Genomic DNA, 19788 nt, shown 5'->3' with positions numbered 1-19788 from the left:
ACCTCTGGGCTCTCTGAAGCCTCCTGGTGAATTTTGGTTTTTTCTCTGCTGGGTTGCTGGGCTGGTTGCTTGGTTTGGGTGTGTTGTTTTCAGTCCCTGCTCAGTGAACCCACACAAACATTCCTGGTGCCTGCAGAGGAGCCTTTGCTGCTGTTCCCTGTTGGTTTTGGCTGGGGTTGTCCCCAGGGGCTCCTCTGCAGATATTCTGGGTGAATCAGTCACACCCACTGCAGTTACCTGTGCTTGCATTTCCTCCTGCCCCAGTGGCTCTGAGAAATCTCAGTTTAAACCTGAGCAGCCACTGGAAGGTGTCACTGCCCATCAAGGTCCAACCCAAACCTTCCAACCCAAACCAGCCTTGGGGGTCTGTGGCTCCATGAAATTTGGATTTTAAATTTTTTTTAGTGGTGTTTTCTAGGGACTGAACTGTGCTGGTGTAGTGGCACCAAGCAAGTGAAAAATGAAGTGAGTTAATCAGGGCTCAGGTCAAGCTTGAGCTGTGCAGAGCAGACTCAAACCTCAGGTCTCAGCCTGCATGGAAAATGCAGGACATGGTGTTTAATTTCAGGGAATGCTGTGTTGACTCTGTTGTCCAGCTGATGCTGGGAATCCAGATTAATGCCTGGGTCTGTGTCTCATACTCTGGCTTCAAATTACTTTAAGTTTTATTTATACAAATGTGTGTAAAATATAGGGATATTTTTCCCCTTTGATACCTAGTGCATGGTGGTTTGCCACCTGAATTTCTTTGGAAAAAGTTTTTTTTTTTGGAAACCAGGTGGTTTTTCCCCAGGGGAACTAGGATGGGATCAGAGAATAAAAGAAAAAAATTCAGATGAAGACCTAAATTTTATTGTAAAAGTTACTACTGTACAAAGACTGGGCAGAGCCCTGTGTACCTTCCAAAGAGTGTATGCAGTAAAGTCTTTTATTGAACCTTGAGTCATTTATTGTGAGTGCTGGAGCAATATAAATGGTTTCTAAATGATAAAGCATACGTGTGTGTGTGTGTGTGTAAAAAGGAGGACCTGAATTTTAATGTCAATTCTTTGACAAAGGCTTATGAAAAATAAGCATCTCCTTGTTCTTGCTCTGGTCTAAGCTGTGCTGATTAATGGGTGTTTCTGTAGCTGACAATGAACTGATAGAAAAATGATGATTCACATAATTCGAGCTTTGCAGGCTCTGTCAAATATTCATTTCTTCCTTTACAAGAGGTGCTGTGGAGGAAAATGTGAGTTCCTTTTGAGACAGCAGCTGAATATTTATACCTGAAGGAATTAGTGCTGTGGATTAGATAGGAAAATCCTACTTGGGATGGCTTTGCTTTCATTGAGTTCCTGCTGTAAATTCCTTTTGAATGTAACAGACTGAGCCAGGGAGCAACAGGGAGACTGGAGCACTCTTTATTTATTTATTTCTTAACATAAATGTGTTTTGTGGTTTTCAGTTAGGCTCCTGTCTGGCTTTTAGCTGTGTTATATCTGAATTAAAACAATGCTCCAATTTGATTTCTTATGCAAACAGTTAAGGCTGATTTATCTTGAGCCCTCCTGCCTGCTGAAGGCGTTACTTTGATTTTATGGGGCATTTTAATGGCAAGTGTTGGTGGGGAAAATGAGAGGCTGCTCTGGAGCAAAGGAGCTCTGTCATCACTGTCCACTGGGACCCTGGGCAAATAACCTGGCCCTTTTTGATGTTGTTCAAGTCAGCTGTCAAGTGTCTGTAATGATGCTCATTATTCACCTCCCCTGGAATGCTCAGGGTTAATTAATAGCCCTGAAAACCTCCCAGAAATGCACACACAGGGCCTGGCAGGGAGGCACTGCCAGCTCCTCTATATTTGACTCACCTTGTTGACTGCTGGGGACAGTCACTGTCCTGCTGCCCATGGACTGAGAGCTTTTCCTGCTGCTCCCAGGGAAGGAAGGAGGAGATCCTTCATGGTGCAGCTGGCCAGGTCCAGGGGCTGCTGGCCTGCCCCAGGCTGGGCTGCTCGGGACAGACCAGGTGGGTTCACCTGGATGGGATCCAGGGACCAGGGAAGGGTTTTCATTGCCAGGATTTCACTGCAGGATGCCTCTGGAATGGTGGGACTAACCAAGCTTATCTTTCACTCTTATATAAATACTAGATTTTAAAATTAAGCCTCATCCTGTCTTCCTTTTCTTCTTTTTTTCTTTTAATTTTTAGGTAAATTTGTGTTGGTTCTTTTTAACCCAAAGCAGGGCTGGAAATTGTCCATGTTGATTAAAAAACCAGCCCCACGTGTGTCTGACTTTTCCCCTCGCTGCCTGGAATTTGGCAGCCTGCTGGAAGTGATGTTGAAATTGAGTTTGCTGTGCTGTGCTTGAGGAGTGTTTACATGTCCCCTTTTGTTCCTCTCTTCATTTCTTTCTCAATCATTTATTCATGTTAACGTGTTGGGTACCAGAGAGGAGGGGGAGGCAAAGAAATCCTGAGGTGAAATTCAATTAGACACTGGCATTAATCATTCTGTTTGTATCTCTAAATATCTGACATAATTCACCAAAGGAGCTTCCTTTAATTGGAGAGATTAAGGCATGTAAGTTGTAAATTGCCACTTTTGTTCTAGCAATTTTATTCATTTGACAAAATATACTTGATGTTACTTTACATGAAATAATTGTGTGTAAGAGAGTAACTCTGAGGTCTTGTGAATTGGGAAGATGCAGTGATTTTTTTTCTTATTAATGCTGGTTTTGGGTTCTTGTGTCCCAAATTCTTTAGCACTCCCAAACTTTGAGCGCCCTTGACAGATAAATAAAAAAATTATATTAAATTAACTAAGTTTTTGCAGAGGCAGCTGGGAATTGGGTCTGGGGAGTTTGATCCATGAAGAAATAATGAGGACTGGAGGATTCCATGTGCCTGTGTGTGTGGATGCTGCTCTGGAATGGGCGCTGGGGGAGTGCAGGGAGCTGGAATTGGGATTCCTGAGGTGAACTGAGCACTGAGAGCATGTGGGAACTGCCAGAAATAATGATCACATCACACATTTCTGATGAATAATTCACTGCAGTTTAGGGCTCCTTTCACCCTTCAGACAAACCCCTCACAATATTTGTCACAGCACAGCTGGAACACTCAGAGGAGAAATTTTGGAAGGTGAAAGGAACCCTTGTTTAAATTGTTTTAATCTGCAGCAGAGGAAATCTGAATGCTTGGGAGGAAGATGTGCAAGGTTTTGGGAGGGAGTTGTGTGTAAGGGTTTAGGAGGAAGAGATGTGTATGATTTTGGGAGGAAGGTGTGTGTAGGATTTTGGGAGGAAGATTTGTGTAAGGTTTTAGGATAGAGTTGTGTGTAAGGGTTTAGGAGGAAGATGTGTGTAAGATTTTGGGAGGAAGATTTGTGTAAGGTTTTAGGAGGAAGAGATGTGTATTATTTTAGGAGGGAGGTATGTGAAAGGTTTTAGGATGGAGTTGTGTGTGAAAGGTTTTAGGAGGGAGTTGTGTGTATGATTTTAGGAGGGAGTTGTGTGTATGATTTTAGGAGGGAGTTGTGTGTATGATTTTAGGAGGGAGTTGTGTGTATGATTTTAGGAGGGAGGTGTGTGTATGATTTTGGGAGGAAGAGATGTGTATGATTTTAGGAGGGAGGTGTGTGCAAGGTTTTGGGATGAAATTGTGGCTACTAAACATCTACTACACTGTGGAGCAGGGGGGAAGGACCATGAGGTGAATGGCTGCAGAAACTCTCTCAGAAATAAGCCAGGAAAGCAGAGAAACTCCCAACAGGAGTTGGGAGAAATGTGCCAGAGTTGTGTTTAAAATAAGAGAGGATTGGTTCTTTTCCTTTCTATTAACCCTAAAATCCTACATCAGAGATTTGGGGTGAAAGAAAACCACACCCAAATATTTCTGGGCTGTTTTGCAGAGGGTTTTGGCACCTGTGGCTCCAGGGCTGTTTTGGGGAGAGGGAAATTCCTGCCCAGCCTGGGAGGAGAATCTTGTGCTGCTGCCCATCCAAACCCCTGGCACAGCTGGATCCAGAACTGCACTGAGCTGTGCCCTGGGATGTTCCTGAGCTCAGCAGCACCTGAACCCAGCTTTTGTCTCCTGGACCTGTTCTGCTGCCTCTTCCTGCTGGATTTATTCTAGAATAAACAAACAGATATTTCTGAGAGCAAGTGCAGCCTCTCCCTGTCCAAAGGAGCTGAGGTGCTTTGTGAGCTCCTCATTCTTCATTCAAATCTCCTCCTGCTCTGAAGGGAAGAGCCTGGCTCCCTCCTGCCCTCCCTCCCCACACCCAGGCTTGCAGATGAATTATTTATGATTACCCTGGTTCCTGCAGGGTGTTCCTGTGCATTTCCCACACTTTTGGGGCACTTGGATTCATTCTTGCTCTCTCGTGCTCCGTGGGGAGGCTCAGGATTGATCACTGCTCAGGAACCTTCTTCAAACTGGAGAACTTTATATTATTCCTTCATAACTTTTTAAAAAATTATTATTTTGTGGTGTTTAAGGTGTTAAAGGGTGGTGTTGGAAGTGGGGTTGGGGTGGTCCAGGGGCTGCTGGAGGAGCAGGAATTGAATTTTCTTCCCTGAGTGTGAGCCTTGTGCAACACCCACTGGAAATCCCCATTCCTGCCCTCCCTCCCAGACAGGACCCAGGAACATTTTACAGCTTTACTTTTTAGTCATAACCAGCCTTGGTTTGATGAGAAATCAGGAGGAATTTGATTTAAATGTGTCCAGCACATGCTCAGCATCACTCCTTGCTGTGTTTACTCTCTGTTGGGAATAACTGGGAGCAAATCTCCAGCTCCTTGCACTGATAACACCTTTCTTTTATTTTCTTTTTTTTTTTTGTTGTGATTAACACAGCAGGGTTTGAGGGAAGAATCTTTTCTTTCTGAGCAGTAGGAGAATGTGATGGAAAATATCTGAGTTTGGTGCCTCAGAGGGAATTGGTTTGCCCTGGGCTGGAAGCAGAAAGGCACTAAAGCAGGGGAAAAAAAACCCTTTTATATTAAAAATATTCACCAAATTTTTAGCCATCTATGCAGTGTTGCCTTTGTCACCCTGCAGGAGAGGAAACCATTGAAATAACTATGAAAAAGTTGTTTGGAGAACATATTATTCCAAGTTATTTAGTGGGCCCAGAGCAATTCCTGCCTCCCAGGGCCACACAGCACTCAGGGTGCTCATTACAGGAGGTTACAAAGAGTTTTTTTAGTTCAAATTATTCTCTGAATCTTGCAAATATGAACTGGGGGATGTGTGTGTGTGTTGTCTTTGATTGCAATAATAGCCCATGTGTCAAAATGACTTTAAAATTGTTCATTCTGTAATTCCATGCTGCAAAACAGTGATAAAATGAAGTTTTACTGCTTGCCCGTGGTGTTTTTTCCAGCATTCAGAAATTGGGAAATCATAAGCAAAGCTTTGCCTGAGGTTTTTTTAATTTTGGCTCGGTGTCAGTTGGGGGAAAACCTTTAACTGAGTACAGACAATCCTAAAATAGCTGTGAAACTTCCTGGAGAGGAGGAGCTGCACGTGGGTATTTGAAATGTATTGATAAACTTTTATTTCTTTTGAATAAACAGTTGTAGAAGCTAAAAATAGATGGTTATTACCTGCTGTACTCAAACATGGTGCCCTTATCAGGTTTGTTTTGAGGAGTTGCTCGCGTTCTGCTGCTGGAATTTGGGCCATGAATCCCTGCCCAGGGGAATTTAATCTGGGTTCTGCTTTTAAACATCCTCCCCAAAAGTCAACAGCATGGGCTGTGTTTTGGTGATAGCAAAGGGGACCTTCATTAGACAGAAAAAAAAAATAAATTAAATATTGAATTTGAATATTGGATGGATTAAATGCCTTGGCAGCTTTGACAGCATGGTTAAATGCAGAATTTTGAGCATCTACTTGAAAGCTTTGCAGGGCTGAAGCCTCCCATCAGTTTGCAGTCTGGGAATATCAGATTTATTTTTTTTTTTGTGTGTGTGGATATGGAAAAGCAATGTCCAGGCTGGCTGTGGTCAGTGGGATTCTTTAAAATTAGGAATTTTCCAGGCTTTGGCTGTGCTGGAGGCATCACCCAGAGCAGATGCAGCAGCTCCTGCAGTGGCACTTTTGTGGTGCCTGCAAAAGCTGGGAGCCCAGGTAATTAGTGATGCACATAAATTAGGGTGTAGGTGAGGAAATAAAAGCTGAATGTCCTCAGTTCTTCCCCGAGACTGAGACCAGCCTTAATTTTTGCTTTTAAGCACGTCTGGCGTCCTCTCCTTTCACTTCATTAATGCAAATCTCCAGCACTCGTCTTGCACCTCAAAACAATTTCATCAATCTCTGTAGGAAAGAATTTCAGCTCCCAACACCTCCAGCTCTGTTTATATATTTATAACTACAAAGGGATTCTTGTCAGTTTGTGTTACCCGCTGCTGTTATTTCTCAAATGGAATATCTGGCTGTAGAAAGAATATTTACCTTTTGCAGGGCTTGCAGTGGTTGTGAACCTGAATCTCCCTCCTGGCACTAGTCTTAAACAAAAGGCTGCATTTCCTCCTCTTATATCATTTTCACTTCAAAGCTGAGCTTTTAGATTACCAGGGAGATTTTTAAGGCTGTGATGATCAACAGCTTTTGGCTGGTGACACAGCCTCGTTTGCTGGAATTCTGGCTGTTAATATATAAAGGCTTTTCTAAATCATTAAACCTCATAAAGCCACGTTGGGGTTGCTGGGCTGGGCCTGTCATTAGTCACAGCTCTGTTTGTAGTCATGTACCAATAAAAATAGTCAGAAGTACCAAGTCCTTCACTCTTGGAGTACAGCCTCTCGTATGTGATGGCAGGAGAAATGTGAATAATTTAGTGATGTGGTAAGAACATGTCAAAATATGTGATTCAGCACATTCTCTGCAAGTTACTTGTATATTTAAACAGTTACTGCTTTTACTCACAAGTTGTAGTGTTGGATGGTTTTAACTTTTGGGAGCTGAATGGACTGTTGGCTTTAAACTCAGCTGTTAGCTTTAATTTGACTTCCCTGCAGTGTCCAAAGGTGGATGCCCAGACATTTCATTCTGATGTTCAGCACCCAAGTGCTGGCAGCTTCCAGGAGATGGGGGTTGAAAAATGATGAGGCACAAGATCTAAAATCTCTGCTCCAGCTTTGTCTGAAGTGGAGATGTAATTCATTTTGGATTTTCTTGCCTTTCCTATGCTACAGGGAGCCTGGAGGATGATCTTGTGCTAGGCTGGGTGTGCAGTTTAATGTGGTTCCTTCTTAGTCTGGGCTAACTGAGCCACACACCCTGTGCTGGCTGCCACCTTCCCATTCCTGGCTGGGTCCTGCTGTGCCTCCCTGGCCCCTGCCCCATCCCTGGGAGTGTTCAGGGCTGGGCTGGAGGGAGCCTGGAGCACCTGGAAGGTTCCCTTGCCCATGGCAGGGTGTGCAATGAGAGGAACTTGAAGGTCCCTTCCATCCCAGAGCATTCCACCATCCTCCAACTCCACCAAACACTGCAGACCCCTGGCAGGAATTTGTGTTTCCATCACCCAGTTCCCCCTGTGGCAGTGCCATGGGATGGGGATGGTGCAGGACCCCCAGGCACAGCTGGATTTGCAGCTGGGCTCTGCCTGGTGCGGCAGATCCGTGTGGGTGAGAGCCTGGCTGTTCCATCTGGGCGGGAGCTGGGCTTTGGTGGCTCTGTTCTGCTGCCATCCCACTCCTTTCCCAAGCCTGTCATCTTTTCATCCAGCGTGGCACTCGGGCTGGGGCGGGGAATCCCTGGGAAAGCCGCGCTGGGGATGCAGGAGATGGGGAGATACTGAGCTGGGGCTGCTCCAGGTGCTCTGTGCTGGCAGCCTGGGCTTCACCCTGCTGCCATCCAGCTCCAGCCCAGCCCTGGGCTTCACCCTGCTGCCACCCAGCTCCAGCCCAGCCCTGGGCTTCACCCTGCTGCCATCCAGCTCCAACCCAGCCCTGGGCTTCACCCTGCTGCCATCCAGCTCCAGCCCAGCCCTGGGCACAGCTGAACCCTGCATGGTCCTGCTCAGAGCAGGAATGTTGCTTAGAGCTCAGGGAGGAGGGCTCTGAGCTCTGATCTCACTGCACTGACTGTAGGAGGGGTGAACACATTGCTACAGAATTTTATAGGATGCTTAACCCTTAAAAAGTGGAGTTTGGGAGTTATTTTTCCAGAAGGTGAATGCTGGGTGCTGTACCCAGAGCAAGGTGCAGTCCCAGGCACTGTGGATATCCCCCTGCTCCTGGGGGAATTGTTTGATGAAAACACAAATTCCTGCAGAGCTCTGCTGTGTTTGGTGGAGTTTGAGGATGCTGAGGATCATGGAATGCTCTGGGATGGAAGGGACCTTAAAACTCATCTCATTCCATGCCCTGCTATGTGCAAGGGCATCTTCAAGGGTTCCATCCTTGAACACTTCCAGGGATGGGGCAGACCCAGCTGCTCTGGGTGGAAAATGAGACTAAAAAAATACAGAAGGCAGAAGATCCTTCCTTACCCTCTGAATTCATCACAAACTGGACCTGCCTCCTGCTTCCTCCATGGAATGTTGAAAAGGTGGTTGCAGGATGGATAAAAGTCAAGTCATGCAACTGTCCAGGATTACATGATGGTGAACCAGGTGACTTTATAATCTGGTGATGGAAATGATTAAATGGAGTGTTTGAAGTGGATGGAAAACTTTCTGTGGCCACTGAGGTTGTTTGCATTGTGTAGTTGTCAGCCACATGAACTTGAAATTCAGACAGAATTCAGCAAAACAGGGCAAACCTTACAATGAGAATACCTGGTCTTTAATCCTGATTTTTCCACCAGCACCTTAACCTTGAATTCACCATGTGTTTATTCACCTTGAAGCACTGGAACAGAGTCTTGGGGAGGTTGTTCCTTCAGCATCACAGTGGGTGGCATCCCAAGCTTTAAGCAAAGGAGGGGGAAAGGCTTTTTGGGTGTTTAGAGTGACTGTTAACCTAATAACCTGTGCAAATGAAAAGATGCAGGAGCAGTGGGTTCAGGCTGGAGTGCTTGTTGTGGCTGGGGACATGAAAAGGTCCCGTGTAATTCGGTGACCCTTGGGTTAGAGCACGCACAGCCCCAGCTCCACCAGGGGATGTGCTCAAAAAAAAAAATACCTTCAGCTTGTGTAAGCACTGGGAAAACAAGCAGACACTTTATACTCTGGAAAGCCCAGTAAGCCTCAGGAAATTCCTGCATTCTTGATTTTATTTTGTGGCAGAGGACTGTGTTTGAAAGATGAGCAAGGTTGCCTCGATAAGCCGGGGCTGAATGGTTCATTGTTCTCTGCAGGAGCCCGATCAGCTGTCCCTGCTCCCCTCCAAACACTGCTTTATTTATGCACTGAAGTGCTGATATCGCATTTCACACTGGAGGAGAAGTTGCTGGTTCTTGGTGCTGCTCAGTGAGAGCTGTGTGTGAATGTCCCACCTCGAGAGCCAAGAGCTCGAGCTGTGCTGGGATTTTCTGATTGAAACACTCTCCCTGCTGATCTTGTCTTTGAGAGCTGCTGCTTTTTTGGAAGTGGTGCTTTGGAGCTCTACTTTGGCTCTAGAAGGTGGTTTTCCAATTGAGAATGTGCAGTTTTGCTGGATTGTTGCCCTCATTTAAAAATCCATCAATTGAGGCACTGAGGTCACCCCATCATCTGCCTGAATCTGATATTTGCCATCCTTACCCCAATCCCCTTCTCTAACAAGGTGTCTGCTGCTCATCCGTGCTAGGAGGGTTGCTGACTTCTGAAAAATGGCAGAAATAAAAACATCATGGGCAAAATTTGCTGCATTTGAATATTGGCTCTTAGCAGAAAACCTGCTCAGGGATTTTCTTTGTGGGATCCCTTTCAATGAATCCTGAGCTTACTAAAATTAGTGTCCTTTGTCCAGGAGCTTCTGAAAAGGTCACTGAGTTGTTTCTGTGTTGGTGAGGAAAGGGTGGAGGAGAAAACACAAAGGGAGGAAGAGCTTTCCAATGTTTTTGTGTTGAAGGATGTTCCTTTTTGGATGTCAGACCTGCAGGTGAGTGTCAGGTGAGGGGTCAGGAGAGCTGAGTGATGGCAGCAAGGAAACACCAGATCCCTGGCAATTTTGGTGCTGTTATCACCTCAAAGTCTGAGTGGCAAAGCCTCAGGTGGGATGGGGGTGTCTGGTTTGCATTTCCCTGGTTCAGCCTGGCACCGGTGCAGAGCCTTGCAAATCTTTGTGGCTGGGTGTGTGCTGCATGTGTTGAGCATCAGCAGCACAGCTTTACAGAAGTGCTGGCAGCTCTGATGTGTGTGAGCATCCCAGTCTCCCCGTGCTCCTGCCAGTCCTGAAACAGCAGCTGGGATGGGGCAAAGGCAGCTCAAATGCAAAGGGATCTGCAGTATTGCAGTAAATGCAGCGTTGCAGTAAATGCAGCGTGCAGGTTTCAGCTGTGGCTCCTGATTCCCTGCACATCCAGAGTTGAATTCCTCCTGGGTTTGTCTCCTCAGCACTCTTTTAGGGTGCTGAGCCCTTCCTGGGGTGACCCCACGCTCTTCCCACCTGAGCTGGGGCGTCCCTGAGCCTGGGGAAGCAGCAGAGCTGGAGTGGTTCAGGTTAAAGAAGAGCACAGACTGCTCAGGTTGGTGTATTTCCCTTAGCTGATGAAGAAATACAGGTTTTTTGGTTTTTAAGATTCTCTCCTGGGGAAAAAAATAAACCTGACCAGCTTTGCTCCCACATCACAGTGTTGATTCCTCCTTTTCAACAACCTTGCTGGCAGCAAAAGCCCCTGGGTACCACAGGCTGAGAAGTTTGAAACAACCAAATTCAGTTCTAATCAAGGTCATCTTCAAGCTTGAAAACCCCACATTGGTGCAGCTTTTTTTTATTTTTATTTTTTATTTTTTTTCTTTTTGGCAAGCCTGCCTGGGAGCCGTGTTTTCCTACATGTGGTTTGGGTTTTGGAGTCCCTGAAATAAAGATGCGGGGTTTTGTTCACAGGGAATCCTGGATTCCCTAAAACTGTTCCCGCAGATGTGAGCACGATCCGAGGCAACTGATCCTGGGAGTGCATGGCAGCAGTGAAACCATGAAGCTCCAGATGTTTTTTGTGTGGTTTTTTTTTTTTCCCCCTGGGCAGAGGGACAAGCCGAGCTGCTCTCCGTGATTTTCCGTATTTCAGGAATCGGCGGTGAAATCGTTGAGTTGTAAAAAACCTGGATTTGGGAATTGCTCCCTCCCCTCCTTCCCTCGTGGTGCTGGAGCTGTGGGTGCCTGCAGTCACAGTGTGGAGGTGTGAGGAAAGCTGTGAAACCTGAAATTTGTAAATTTGGGTTCAGCCTGGAACAAACCTTTGGAGGGAGCAGCACCCGCAGTCAGGCCGTGGCAAATCTCTGCAGTTTCACTGCTCCAAGACCTTTAGATGAAAGGGCAAATTTTATTGATTTCATGTTGAGTTTATTGCCTGTGTAAAAGCCAAATAGCCTTTGCTGGCTGCATCACTGAATATTTCTGCATTTTTAGGCTGGGACTGACACACTTCTGCTGTGTTTTCTTGCCCTGTTTGACTGTGAGTAATTTTACTGTTCTGTCCCTCAAATCCAGGATCAGTGGGGTAAGGAGAGCAAGGAGCTGATGGGAGAAGCTTTCATGTTTGTAAAATGCTTGAAAACTGTAAAATGTTGTGTTAACATAGAGACATTCATAATAATAATAATTATAATATATATAAATAATTAATTATAATATTAACACCTATATCTGTGTGCTTTATGGGGTCCTTAGGTGGAGATGTGTTACTTGCAGATATTTTAAGAGGAAAAGGAACCTTCCTGGAGATGATTCCCTAATGGGAAGTGCTCTGGTGTTGGCTCTCCAGAGGGGTCTCTTCATCTCTTTCATGGCTTGGTTTATAATGAGCTGCACAGCTGGAGACTCAGGAACAAACTGAATAATCTGAACTTGGTGCCTTTGGGGAGTGCCCCAGAATGTGCAATGTCTTGTTTCTGCATCAGGAGTAGTGTGCAGAGGAATTTGATAGAAATTCCCTGGAGTGATTTGCTGAGCTGACGTGGGGGATTGCAGCACTCAGTCCTTTTTCCAGACTGAGATTCAGTACATTTTTAGGCAGTGACCACTCATTCCCCCGTGCCAAAAGTGCACTTGACACTTGTAACTGATGCACTTTTCAGCAGCAAAGCTTTGCTGCAGGGTTTGGGATGGATTTCCTGCAGCTGGAGCGTCCAAGATGCAACCCCACTCCTTTTGTGCCTGCAGATAGAGTTAATCACCACCAGGGTGGCACCGACATATTTTTGAACCATGTTTTGGTGTTCTGTGTGATTGTGTTTAATCTGCAGTGCTTTTATTTGTTGCAGAGATCCGTGCCCAGTTGGTAGAGCAGCTGAAATGCCTTGACCAGCAGTGTGAGCTTCGGGTCCAGTTGCTGCAGGACTTGCAGGATTTCTTCCGCAAGAAGGCAGAGATTGAGATGGATTACTCCAGGAATTTGGAGAAGTTGGCTGAGAGATTCCTGGCTAAAACTAGGAGCACCAAAGACCAGCAATTCAAGTAGAGTATTTGCCTTTTGTTTCTGCCCTTTTTTTTCCGCCCCCTGCTGTAGATTTGATTGCAAGGACAGGAATGGAAAAGAGCGTTGTTAGAGTGAATGTAGGCACCAGGACTGCTCTGAACTGCAGAGCCAAACCTTCCCCAGGTTTGTGTTGGCCACAGAAGCCATTCCCTGATTCTGGGTGCTCATTCATCTCAGGAATTCCTGGTAGGCTGAGAGGGAATGGGATGTAAGAACTGCAATGTGCAGAAGAAATAATTTTGTTGGGAGAGGTGGGCAAAGCTGTGTGGACAAAGCCAGGATTTCCTTCAGTGTCAGTGGCTTTGCTTTTCTGAAGGGAAGCTGTTCCCAATCTGTTCCCTGCTGTCAGTTCTGCGTTTTTGGGATCCCACACACGCTCTGAGTGGGAGTTGTGTTGCAGCTCTGCTACTATCACTTCAAACAGCAGGGAAATGAGGCCAGCAGCACTTCCAGAGAGAGCTGTGCCTCTGTGGGTGGGGGAATCCCTGGGCACCGAGCTGCTGGGACTCAATTAAAGTCTGAAATGTCCTTACAGGCAATCTGAGCATGTCCTTACAGACAATCTGAGCATGTCCTTACAGACAGTCTGAAATGTCCTTACAGACAATCTGAGCCTGTCCTTACAGACAGTCTGAAATGTCCTTACAGACAATCTGAGCCTGTCCTTACTGACAATCTGAGCCTGTCCTTAACTGACAATCTGAGCCTGTCCTTAACTGACAATCTGAGCCTGTCCTTACAGACAGTCTGAGCCTGTCCTTACTGACAATCTGAGCCTGTCCTTACAGACAATCTGAGCCTGTCCTTACAGACAGTTTGAGCCTGTCCTTACAGACAATCTGAGCCTGTCCTTACAGACAATCTGAGCCTGTCCTTACAGACAATCTGAGCCTGTCCTTACAGACAATCTGAGCCTGTCCTTACAGGCAGTCTGAGCCTGTCCTTACTGACAGTCTGAGCCTGTCCTTACTGACAGTCTGAGCCTGTCCTTACTGACAGTCTGAGCCTGTCCTTACAGACAATCTGAGCCTGTCCTTACAGACAATCTGAGCCTGTCCTTACAGACAATCTGAGCCTGTCCTTACAGACAATCTGAGCCACAATCTGAGCCTGTCCTTACAGACAATCTGAGCCTGTCCTTACAGACAGTCTGAGCCTGTCCTTACAGACAATCTGAGCCTGTCCTTACAGGCAATCTGAGCCACAATTTGAGCCTGTCCTTACAGACAATCTGAGCCTGTCCTTACAGACAATCTGAGCCTGTCCTTACAATCTGAGCCTGTCCTCGCTGACAATCTGAGCCTGTCCTCGCTGACAATCTGAGCCTGTCCTCGCTGACAATCTGAGCCTGTCCTTACAGGCAATCTGAGCCTGTCCTTACAGACAATCTGAGCCTGTCCTTACAGACAATCTGAGCCTGTCCTTACAGACAATCTGAGCCTGTCCTTACTCACAATCTGAGCCTGTCCTTACTCACAATCTGAGCCTGTCCTTACAGACAATCTGAAATGTCCTTACAGATAATCTGAGCCTGTCCTTACTGACAATCTGAGCCACAATCTGAGCCTGTCCTTACAGACAATCTGAAATGTCCTTACTCACAATCTGAAATGTCCTTACTGACAATCTCTTTACTCTGCTGCTTCAAACATCATTTCCAGGTGGGTCTGGCCGTGCTGCTGGGCTTGTGCTGGATGTTGGTTCTTGCCCAGCTCTCTGAGTTGGGCTGGCTGATGCAGATGGAGCTTGATTTCATGGATTCCCATCCTCCTGATGCTCCCGGGGTGCTTTTCCCAGCAGAAGGGGCTGCAGGAGGGGTTTGGGGGTGAGGAAGGGGCTGCAGGGCAGAGCCCAGCACTGATTCCCATCTGGGCAGAGCTCAGCCTTGTTGGGCTGTGTTGTCAGGGCAGCAGCTGGGGAAAACACAGAGCAGCAGCAGCCTGGGGACCTGAATCATTTGTGTTTTGGCCGTTTTGGGCTGAGAGGATCCATCTGGGGCTGCCCCCGCCCCGAGCGCGGCGTCACTTCTGGTGGCTCGGGGCGTTCTCCCTGTGTTTGTGCCGTGCTGTTGCTGTGTTTGCAGGGATGTGGGGACACTGTGCTTCCCGTTTCCAGCAGCTCTCTTTGTGGGAGCCATTAAGGAGGCACCATTGGAGTTTCCTGCCTGCACAGCTTTGATGTCATTGCCTTCAGTTCTCGCTCAGAGCACACGTTGTGCTGTGCTCTCAGGAAAGCCTGGCTCCAGAGCTGTTGGAAGAGTTACTCTGAATATCCATGGGCTTGTCACAGTCTGAAGGGTTTTTTTTTTTTCCTTTAGAGTGTTGCAGCTACAAACTGTGCACATCCTGCAGGTGCCTTTAAGATGGCACTAAAGAGATGTTGTCTTGAATGACAATTTTCCTCTGCGGTGTTTTCAACTGGTTTTGTTATTTCTGGTGAAAATTGAGGTGATTTTTCTTCACATTCCATGATATGAAACAAGCCATCAGAAACAGCTTGAGGAAGTTGCACAGAACTTACCTTCTGCTTGGGGAGTTAGAATGAATTTTTAATGTGGAGGTTTGAGCAGAATCCTGCTGGATTTGCAGGGAGAGGACTGGTGCTGCTCAGGCTCCTGATTTCTCTTTCTTTAGCAGCAGATTGCTCCTGCCAGAAAAACGCCTTGCTCTTGGAATGTGGCATCCCTGCAAGGTCTAAATCCACAAATTAATTTGGTCAAGAGTTGGAATAAGAGAAAAACAACACAAAGTCTGAGCTGCTGGGCGTGTGGGCAGTGTTTCAGCAGTGGCACAGGTCAGGCTGGCCATGCAGCAGCACTTGTTTGGTCATTTGTGTGCCAGAATTCCACAGGCATCCAGCAATTCCCATTGGAACCAGCTGTCCCCAGTGCTGCTGAGTGTGAATCACAGGGACTATCGTGGCTGGCATCTCTGGTGGAGATGCTGGAGCTGGGATCCCATTGGGAGCCCCCTGTTTGATCAAAGGCAGCCATCAGCTCCCTGCTCCTGGGGATTACACGTCTGGCAGAGGAGCCTGCTCTCTAATTGCCTGCCTCTGACCCTATAAATACCCCATAATGGGCTGCTCTCCCCAGAAGCTGGTAATTATGGCAGAAGGCACCGTGTTATTGCCTGCTCCCCGTGGCACATCCCGTGTTCAGATCTCCTGACACAGGGGCTGGGAGGAAATCTCTCAGCAGCCACCCTGTAATTTGCATCTGCTTTCCTGCTCTGCAGCTCCTGTGCAATTGGGGTTTGCTCCCACTCTGGCTGTCCAAGGGAATGCTCTCCAGGCCAGGAGGCTTCAGGCTGACCCCTGGAATTGGAGTCTGTGGGTTCCTCCACGCTGGGAAGGGCAGTGTGGGAGGTGCAGGCTTCCCCAAGCCTGGTGAGGTTTGTTTTCCTTAGATGTGGCTGTCTCAGAGTTGATCAGGTTTGCACTGAATCACAGGGTGGTTTGAGTGGGAAGGGACCTTAAAGCTCATCTGGGACACCTTCCACTGTCCCAGCTTGCTGCAAACCCACCCAAACACTTCCAGGGATGGGGCAGCCACAGCTTCTCTGGGAAACCTGTGCCAGTTCCTTATAGGAAGGAATTTATTCCCAATATCCCTTCTAAACCTGCCCTCTGTCAGTTTGAAGTGATTCCTCTGGTCCTGTCCCTCCAGCCCCTTGTGAATCATCTCTCTCCATCTTTCACCAGCTCCTTCAGGCACTGCAAGGGCACAGACAGGTCACAGCAAAGCTTCTCTGCTCCATCCTGTACAAATCCAGTTCTGTGATCCTGTACCAAACCCAGTTCTGTGATTCTGTTCAAACCCAGTTCTGTGATCCTGTACCAAACCCAGTTCTGTGATCCTGTACCAACCCAGTTCTGTGATTCTGTACCAAACCCAGTTCTGTGATTCTGTACCAACCCAGTTCTGTGCTCCTGTACAAATCCAGTTCTGTGATCCTGTACCAAATTCAGTTCTGTGCTCCTGTACAAATCCAGTTCTGTGCTCCTGTACCAAATTCAGTTCTGTGATCCTGTTCAAACCCAGTTCTGTGTTTCTGTACCAAATTCAGTTCTGTGATCCTGTCTAAACCCAATTCTCTGATCCTGTACAAATCCAGTTCTCTGATCCTGTCCAATCCCAGTTCTTTCCCCTGTTCCAAACCCATTTCTCTCACCTTTTCCAAACCCAGTTCTCTCACCTTTTCCAAACCCAGTTCTCTCACCTTTTCCAAACCCAGTTCTTTCCCCTGTTCCAAACCCATTTCTCTCACCTTTTCCAAACCCATTTCTCTCACCTTTTCCAAACCCATTTCTCTCACCTGTTCCAAACCCAGTTCTCTCACCTTTTCCAAACCCATTTCTCTCACCTTTTCCAAGCCCAGTTCTCTCACCTTTTCCTTGCAGGACAATTTTCCTCATGTGTTTTGAGCCGGAGGTGGGTCTGGGCTCAAAGGGTCCCTGCACTGCTCAGTTTGAAGCTTCACTGGAGCATCTTAGAATGATTTACAGGGGTAGGTGTGTGTTACCTCATCTGATGCCTCTGAGGAAGGGGAACAGATTGATTTAGCCAGGGTGACACAGGAGTTGATGGCAGTTGGATACAGCCCAGGTTTTACTTGCTTCTAACTGCTCTACCATGGCTGTTAGACCTCACTGTGCCTCTTCTCTTCTAAAAATGTTTTTTTTTTCCAACAAGGCTATTAAAGGGAATAGTCACACACAATATTTGGTGTATATATTCTATATATTCCTCAGCATCTGTTGGTAAATACCCTTCCAAAGCCCAGGTCTTGTGGTTGGTGCAGGAGGTTGTTAGTCCCAGGTTTGGTACCTGAGGTGTAAATCAGAGCATCCATCTCTCAGGTGGCTCTTGGGTCTGGGGATTCCTGCAGGCTGCAGGGCTGGGGGTGACTTCCAGCCCCCAAAAAATGCTCTGTTCCCCTGCATCAGACCCTGGGACCTCCAACCCCAGCCTTCAGTTCTCCTCTTTAATGCAATTTTTGTCCTGGAGGCATTTGCCTATTCAAATCATCAATCACCAATATGAAAACCATGGCAAATCTTGACTGATTGCTTTTGAGGGAGAAAATGGAAAAAGAAAAAAGGGAAAAAAAAAAAAGAAAAGACAACGCTATTTTAAGGCCGTATTTTAAATCAAGATAATCTTTGGAAGCAGGATCCTGAGTAGCAATTGTCAGCTGGAGAGCTGAATGTCCAGGATATCCCAGCATGAAATTCAGATGGCTTTTTGGCAGCCTTTGCCTTGAAGTAGAAGATGCAGAATAAGTCTGGCAACCTTCAGGCTGAGCACTTGTAAACAACAGATGTTCATAACTGGAATCTTTTGGAAGAGAAGGGCAGGGAGCAGCGTGGATGTCCATGCTTGTAATTCCCAAAATTTACAGTTAACACTGAGCTGTGTCAGGGAAAATCCAGCGTGGGTGTGAATGAGCAGCCTGCAGAGAAGTTCAGCTTTAATTTTCCTAAAATTAAAGTGATTTCTGTAAAGCAGGGATGGTGCAGGTTGTGAGGGAGGAATTGACAAAAGCATTTGGGTCACTTGGGCTTCACTTATTATTATTAATAATAATAATAATAAACATTGTCATAGGCTATTTTTGTGGTTCTTTTTGCTGCAACAGAGTCCTGCACATTTTATTCTGAGCCTGTCAAGTAACCCCTTTTGGAAGGTTTTTGTAAGCATGAAACATTCATTGATTCAGTGACCTCTGTGACTGCTGAGAGCCAGGGATGCTTGACCAGCAGAAATGGATGTAGAACCTCAGGGAGGGTTTTTGTGTCTTTCCCATCATCTCAGGGATGTCTCACACATTGCTGTGATTGTGGCCTCTCTTGCCACAGCACAAAATTCAGAGGGTGTTGCAGGAACATTCAGAGGAACAATTAAATCTCACAGAGTTTCAGAGTTGGCTGTCCTGGATGCACCAGCTTTGGAAAAGCCTCTTGGCTCTAGGGAAAACCTGAATATTTTGGGGGGATCAGGAGGTGGAACAGGAGAGTTGAGGTGTTGTTTTAAACACCTGATTCTCAGCAGGGATGGCCAGGGAAGTTTTCTGTGGGATGTCCCTTGGAAAAGGACCCTTCATCAGGACAGGACAGGAGTGATGGGTTCACACTGAGAGGGGGGTTTAGGGGAGATTCTGGGAAGGAATTCTCCCTATGAGGATGGGCAGGGCTGGCACAGGTGCCCAGAGGAGCTGGGGCTGCCCTGGCAGTGCCCAAGGCCAGGCTGGACATTGGGACTTTCTCATCAGTAATATTTTCATTCTCATCAGTAATATTTTCATTCTCATCTGATTCATTCCTTCATCTTGTGCTCCTTATGGAAACACAGGGCTCCTATTCCTGGTTTGTGGATATGGCTTTCATTTTTAAATGGATTATTATTTATTTTGTTATTATTTTTTAATTTGACTCTATTTTGTAAGGTGACTTTTCTCCTCTTTCCTTGCAATGCCCAACTCAGTGTCGCTCTCCCCTGCTTGCCTTGGAGCAGATCAATCTTGGATTGTCTGCAAGTCCCTTGTATGAATGAGTAATTTAATTAAGATACTCAAGACTCAATCTTCCCTTCTGATCTTTTTGAGACCCTTTGAAGTGGAAGCTGTGCAGGACCCGATCGAGATAACACCCGAGCAACCACAGGGCTTCATTTTGTGGTTCCCTAAAAAAATCTGTGCACAGCTTCCTCTTCCTGCTGCCAGGCCTTGCTGTGATCTGCTGGAATCCAGGCTAACCTAAATAAACCTCCCCACTCACTATCACCACACCATCTTTACACCAGGAGAAGCAGTGCTGGAAATAAATCTGATCTTGGCATCTTCCTCCTCCTCCTGCTGCTCACAGGGGAAGTTTGAGCCAAAAAGTTCTTGTCAGTGTGAAGGCACCAGCACTCTGGGACAGGTCATGTCCACATCCTGAAGTTTTTGGGTTGATCTCTTCAGTTTTTTTCTCTGCAGGGTGAAGGGGAGCAGTGTGGGGATGGAGATTGGGGTGGTTGTACCAATCCCTGCTGAGATTTCCCTTTCTCTTCCCTTTTCTCCTCTCCCTTTTTTCCTCTCCCTTTTTTTCCTCTCCCTTTTTTTCCTCTCCCTTTTTTTCCTCTCCCTTTTTTTCCTCTCCCTTTTTTTCCTCTCCCTTTTTTCCTCTCCCTTTTTTCCTCTCCCTTTTTTCCTCTCCCTTTTTTCCTCTCCCTTTTTTCCTCTCC

General features: G+C 46.5%; 1 protein-coding gene across 4 annotated transcripts in view; it reads left to right on the top strand.

The window, feature by feature from the left end:
• Positions 1 to 19788, top strand: part of SRGAP2 (SLIT-ROBO Rho GTPase activating protein 2) — a 98991-nt gene that overhangs the window by 18695 nt on the left and 60508 nt on the right. For all 4 annotated transcript variants that reach the window (XM_033080036.2, XM_033080034.2, XM_033080035.2 and 1 more), the window contains exon 3: positions 12349 to 12541. In XM_033080036.2, the coding sequence (XP_032935927.1) occupies positions 12349 to 12541 (193 nt within the window). The remainder of the gene's footprint in view (positions 1 to 12348; positions 12542 to 19788) is intronic.

The sequence above is a fragment of the Catharus ustulatus genome, chromosome 25 (genome assembly GCF_009819885.2).
Source record: "Catharus ustulatus isolate bCatUst1 chromosome 25, bCatUst1.pri.v2, whole genome shotgun sequence".
Taxonomy (NCBI): domain Eukaryota; kingdom Metazoa; phylum Chordata; class Aves; order Passeriformes; family Turdidae; genus Catharus; species Catharus ustulatus.
This window is presented reverse-complemented; position numbering and strand designations above follow the sequence as displayed.